Genomic DNA, 6,375 nt, shown 5'->3' on the forward strand with positions numbered 1-6,375 from the left:
TAGTTGAACCTGTGGGCTTGGGACCATAGTCACAGAGGACATCAAGCTCAATTGGCATAACATACTACACAAAACGTTGTTCCACCTCCTACTGTGGCAAGTAGCGACTGAGATCTTAAAAGCTTGCAACCTGCCATCTAGATGCAACGACGGGTCTCTCCTCATCCAGAGCCAAGAAGAATGAAGAAAACAAAAAATTTATGGAAACAATTAGTCCTAGTGACTGGTACACCATCCGATCTGCAGCCTACATGACTATGAGACCAGAAGAAATAGATGGTGCTCGGCTATTACTGTCAACCACTTGGAAGAGGATCTTCGTAGGAGATCCTGGATAGACAGAGGGAACAATGTGCAACAAAACTCAAAATCATTTGGAAAAAAAAAAAAAAGCGGGAAACAGGTTTGCTGGCCCAACGGAGCCTGGTGGAACCACTGAGACTATGGCCTCTAGCTGCCCTTCAGGTCTGGAATTGAACGCACGCTTGTGGCTTCAAGCCAAACAATAAACAGGCATATTAGTTGAGCATTTACCTGAGGTAGATACACTCCTTGGAAAGAATAAGCATGAGAGAAAGAAGGGCTGCTCAGCCACAGGGAGACAGCTCAGGGGGTTGGATTGCAAGGAGGGATGGACACAGGGAAGATGTAACTATTGGGAGGAAGTGGGAGGGGAGATGTTGCACTGTGCTAAATTGTGGTCAATGTCATGAGACAAAGGATATGTGATCTGCTATTTGGAAAGTGTATTTGCTCTGTAAATTTTCACCCAAATCACAATGAAAAAAAAAAAGATAATCCAATTGAAAAAATGGGCAGAATATATGAACAGACACTTCACCAAAGAAAATTTCAGGCAGCCAACAAATAAATAAAGAAATGCTCATGATCATTAGCCATCAGAGAGATGCAAATCAAAACAACCATGAGATACCATCTTAGCCCAGCATTAATTGCAAAGTTCAACAAGACAGAAAATAACAAATGCTGGGGAGGATATGGAGAGATTGGGACTCTCATACACTGCTGGTGGGACTGTAAAATGACACAACCATTGTGGAAATCAATATGGCAATTCCTTAAAAAGTCAGAAATAGAAATACCATTTGATCCATCAATCCTATTACCAGGTAAATATCCTAAAGAAGTGAGAGCCAGGACAAGAACAGATATACACATACCCATGTTCATCTCAGCACTATTTATAATAGCAAAGAGATGGAAACAACCTTAGTGCCCATCAACCAAAGAATGGATAAACCAACCATGGTACATACACACAATGGAATAGTATGCAACCCTAAAGAACAATGCAAAGCACTGCATAATGTGAGTGAATTTGGAGGACACTATGTTCAGTGAAATGAATCAATGACAGAAGGACAAATATTGTATTAATCCACTATTGTAAAGTCAAGGAAAGGTTTATACATACAAGGAAACTTTTTTTGTTGGTTACTAGTGATGGTGTTGTTGTTGTTATGTGCGTCGAGTCAAACCCGACTCATAGCGACCCCTCCTTGGGTTTCCGAGGCAGTATCACTACGGAAGTAGGATTGCCCAACCTTCCTTCTGAGGAGTGGCTGGTGGGTTTGAACCGCCAGCCGTCTGGTTAGCAGGCAAGTGTCTTAGCCACTACACTACCGGAGCTCCCACTAGTGATGGTAGGGGAGGCTAAATTTCTAGATAGGTTGGGGGGAGGAAAAAAATACATATATATCAAATATTATTAGTGGTGACCAGGGATGGGGGGGAAAAGGAAGTTTTCTGTTTTCAGGACATTGAGTTATGTCAGTGGTGGTGGAGTATTTTGGAATAGGATAGCAACAATGGTGGCATGACACGAAAAATGCCATCAATGTCCCTGAGCTGTAAATGGGGAGGTTATTAAGTTGGTGACTGTCTTCTTGTGTATGTTTTCACCACAATAAAAGTAAAAAAATAAAAAGAAATAAAAAAATCCCCACCTGATAGACCTGCAGTTCTTTCTCCTTTTGGAATTACATTGTTTTATTTTCTCTTTCCAAAGAAAAATGCAAAATAATAGTACAAATAGAAATACAGGGAGAAGATTTAAAATACACAGTAGAAAAAGTACTTTTCCAAGTGGTTTAAAATCCTCAGTTACATTGAAAATGTGATAAATTCATTGCCATCTTCTTAAAGTCTTGCCCTTGAAGAGTTTTGTGAAGAAGATCGTGTGCACTACCGTCCAAGTCAGAGTGTGTTGGAAACAAAAGCACTTTATTCCCTAGAAAAATATCCTATATTTCACACATAGTTTCATTTAGGTTGTTGCTGTTATTTGCCGTCGAGTCGGACTCAACTCATAGCGACCCCTCCTTGGGTTTCTGAGGCAGTATCACTACGGAAGTAGATTGCCCAACCTTCCTTCCAAGGAGTAGCTGGTGGATTTGAACTGCCAGCTTTCTGGTTAGCAGTCAAGTGCCTTAGGCACTATGCTACCAGAACTCCACCTCTTATCCTACCCCAATAAGCACTTAACTTAGTGGGATTCTGTTACTCTTTACTCCCATGTGAACTAATATTTTCAAAATGTCTTTGTATCAAAGCCTAAGCCCAGAAGGAACAGAAAGGAACGCAGGCCAATGGAACAGCTGTTACCTAACGTGAAGTGATGAATGATGGCGGCTCAGGGCAGACCACTGCCATGGCTGTTTCTGCAGAGCCAGGACGATGCACTGATTTAAGAGGGAAACAGATGTGGCGGCCACTTTCTTGGGACCCCACGTGTGGGTGTTACTGACTAGGACTGGAAACTTAAAATTCCAGATCATCTGACACAGAAACGCTTTCCACACTCTGTGCTGAAGAGCACCAGCAGCAGCTCAGCAAGGAGCCAGGAGACGTGTGTGCAGACGCACAGCGGGACTTTCTGCCATTGAAGCAGACTGAGACTGGCAGAGTGAAGAAGCCCCCGGCCCGCCTGCTAGGAAACGGACAGAAAGGAGCCTGAGGAACCGCAGACTACCTGAGACCAAGTGGCAGTGCCTACAGGCAGGAAGGAATGTGTACAGTATGGCGAGCCTGTGGGCAACCCCAGTTCTGAGGAACGAATTTTAACAAAGGTTAGTGGGTCCTGAGAGGTGCTCATGAAATTTTCGTGTGAGCAATTAACTTTCTACCACAATTCCAAGAAATCAATATAATTCAGCTATATTTAAGGTGACAGAATCAATACCAGTTCTGGATTTCACACCATGGGGCTATGGTTTCAGGCCACGACTTCATCTGAGTGATTTATCACACCTGTACCAAGGACAAATCAGAGCAGAGCAGCAGACGAAACCACACCCGCTGCTGTCAAGTCCATTCCAACTCACAGCGACCCCACAGGACAGTGCACAACTGGCCCACAGGGTTTCCAAGGCCATAAATCTTCACACAAACAGACTGCCTCATCTTTCTCCTGGGAAACAGCTAGTGGGTTCGAACCACTGACGTTTTTGTTAGTGGACGAGCGCTTAACTGCTGCACTACCAACTCTCCTGCAGTATAGTATCAAACACCAAACCCACTGTCATTGAGTCGATTCTGACTCACAGTGACCCTACAGCACTGAGTAGAACTGCCCCACAGGGTTTCCAAGGCAAACTTTCTCCCTCGAAGCAGCTGGTGGGTTCAAACCGCCAACCTCCTGGTTAGCAGCTGAGCGCTTTAACCACTGCACCTCCGGGGCTCCCAGTGTAGATACAAAAAAACTGGGTTCGAGTCAGGAGCCCTGGGTTCTCTCCTGACTTCAGTATCTAGATCGTGCTGGCGACTCTTGTTAACTCCTGGGCCTCAGTCTCCCACCTGCAACAGACAGCCTCCTTACCTGTCCCGTCTACTGCACTGGTGTGGGGGGAAGGTGAGAGCAAATACGGGATGGCAAGGACCGTGGTCACACTCAAGCGTTTTACATCTCATGCTAAAGCCTTCTGCTAATTTCACACGATGCCACAGACAAACACAAGGCGTGAGGGAGCGTGGTGGGGACGGGGGCCTGAGGCCTCCTGAGCTGACTGCCCTGCCATCTAATTTCAGAGACTGTCCTCAAACCTGGCCTTTTCATTTCCTAACACAATATCTGCAGCTTGACATATTGAAAAAAAAAAAAAGGCTAGAGAAGAATGGCCTCTTTTCCAGATGACAAATGTCTTTAATAAAGGCACCATCTCCTCAGACACACAAAGTGTCTATCTTCTTAGCTGAAAGCACTTGATTAGGAAGGAATAAAATGTGCCCGAACGGGTAAACAGATCAGGAAAGTAGATTGCACACGGCAACAAGTGACGCAGGAAGTTTTAATGCTCTATGTTCAGCGCTCGAGACGGAAGACTCCCAGGGGTAAAGCACTGTTTACATAATCTTTATAAATATCCCTTCTTTTTATACTCATCATACTTTGGTGTCATTATATACGGCGGATGAAAAGATGAACGCCCACTCACCTCTGAAATGCAAGCAGCGCCTTTCTCTGCAGGACCTCCTGCATCCCTCGCAGAGAAGCTAGGAAAAGGTCCAATTAGTCAGTGGCATGGGAGATCAGGGAGCTTTCGACAAACACAAAACCCATCACAAAAATGATCCATTCACCTAGATTTAAACCAACCCTGGGCCAGGCGCTGCTGGAGAGAGGAGAGGAAGCCCAATCTTAGCCTGGGCCCTCACACCCACCGGACAGACTATGGAACAGGCTGGATGGTCACTCTCGATACCCCCATGCTTATGAAGGCCATTAAAAGACAAAACCAGCCAAGAACTTCACAGAGAAGCCCATCTGTCCCCCAAAGCGTGGGCATGTGACTTGTAATGACTGGCTCCACCGGGATGGTATGAAAGGGTTCAAGCCCCAATGGTGTTGCCTTCAGAGCTCCTCCCAGCACTGGGATCTGACTCTGGGCTGAGGGTCCAGTTTGAAGCCATGAATAAACCAAACACCAAACCCACTGCCATCAGTTCAAGTACGACTCATAGCAACACTATAGGAAAGACTAGAACTTCCCTGTAGGGTTTCCAAGGCTGTAAATCTTTATGGAAGTAGATTGCCTCATCTTTCTCCCGTGGAGTAGCTGGTGGGTTCAAATCACCAACCTTTTGGCTAGCAGTGGAATGTTTTAACCACTGCACCTCCAGTGTTCCTATGTCATGAATAGGCCAGTTTAAGGAAACGGCCAGGACCTTTAATACCCCGATGTGAACACAAGGAGTAAATCTGCAGTCTACTTCACACACAAAGTGTTGAATACTAGTAACAGTTTGGGAAATAATTGATCAATTTCTATTTTCTGCACGCCTATCACTGAAAATTTCATTAAGTATACAAAGCACGATAAAGACTGTTCTAGCCAGAAGTCCCTCCACCAAAACTCTGAGTACATCCAACAGTCTCAGTACATCCTGTACTGGATGTGTAAATATCTGAAATTTAAAATGTGCAAACAGAGAAGGGGTAGTTCTTGACCAGTCAGGGCAAACTTCCGGGAAGTGGCTGGCCCTGAACTTGTCTATGTTCCTGGGCCTACTATCCAACACCCCTTCGCATGACAGGCCAGGCCAAGTACTGGGCAGGCGCAGAGCTGGAGGCTGACAGATGGGTCATGTCTTGAGGCCCCGCTTCTCCTGCCCTCACGGCAGATGTGCTGTGCCTGCCCCTGCACACCATGGGCCCTGCCAGGCTGATGCACCTGTGCCCAGGGCCCAGGCCTCTCCTCCTTTCCCTCCCCTTCTCCTACCCATCCAAGCAGAGACCAGCAACACTGGGAGCCCTGCAGTCCGGCATAACAGAGTGACCCAGCGTGTGTTCCCTCCTAAGGCACAAGGGGATTATGGGGACTTGCTGTGGAGACTTGCTCAGGCAGGCCAGCCCAACAGCCAGGCAGCTGCCTGTGGGGTGGGGATCCTCTCACCGTCAGTGGCCTGCAGACTGTACGTGAGCCCCAGAGCTAAGTAGCCTTTGGCCTTGAACTCAGACGTTTTCTCTCCCACATCGACGACAGTTTTGGCAAACTTTTCGGCCTCTTCCAACTGAAAAATGAGACAAATGAAAAACAACCATCAGCTGCAGGATTGTCAACATGAGTTCCCATGAGCATCTGTTGCCAACATGGATTTCTCATGAGTCACTTTCCAAGTATCTCCCCAACCTTCCGTTTCCACCCTGGTGACTGTTGTCTCTGTGGGGTCTCTGAAAACTCTGAGGACCCCCACCTTGCTTTGTCCTTGATCGTTTCCCTTATTGCTTATTTGCCTTCTTTTCAAAGTCATTTCCTACGTGGGAGGGTCTAACTTTTTCTTCTTTACTTTTTACTGATGGGCTCTGTAATGAGGCTGTGTCAGGTACAAAGAAGTTGAATTATATAAAAGTTCTTA

The 6,375-nt window shown here is 46.0% G+C and overlaps 1 protein-coding gene across 1 annotated transcript in view; it reads right to left on the reverse strand.

Annotated features, from left to right (window-relative positions):
• TTC7B (tetratricopeptide repeat domain 7B) overlaps window positions 1-6,375 on the reverse strand; it is a 397,140-nt gene that overhangs the window by 196,432 nt on the left and 194,333 nt on the right. Inside the window, exons 10-11 of the mRNA XM_042781492.1 lie at window positions 5,913-6,030; window positions 4,455-4,512 (exon numbers count right to left, since the gene is read on the reverse strand). Of these exons, the coding sequence (XP_042637426.1) occupies window positions 4,455-4,512; window positions 5,913-6,030 (176 nt within the window). The remainder of the gene's footprint in view (window positions 1-4,454; window positions 4,513-5,912; window positions 6,031-6,375) is intronic.

Source organism: Orycteropus afer, unplaced genomic scaffold (assembly GCF_000298275.1).
Source record: "Orycteropus afer afer isolate SDZICR_OR568_19922 unplaced genomic scaffold, OryAfe1.0 scaffold00127, whole genome shotgun sequence".
Taxonomy (NCBI): Eukaryota; Metazoa; Chordata; class Mammalia; order Tubulidentata; family Orycteropodidae; genus Orycteropus; species Orycteropus afer.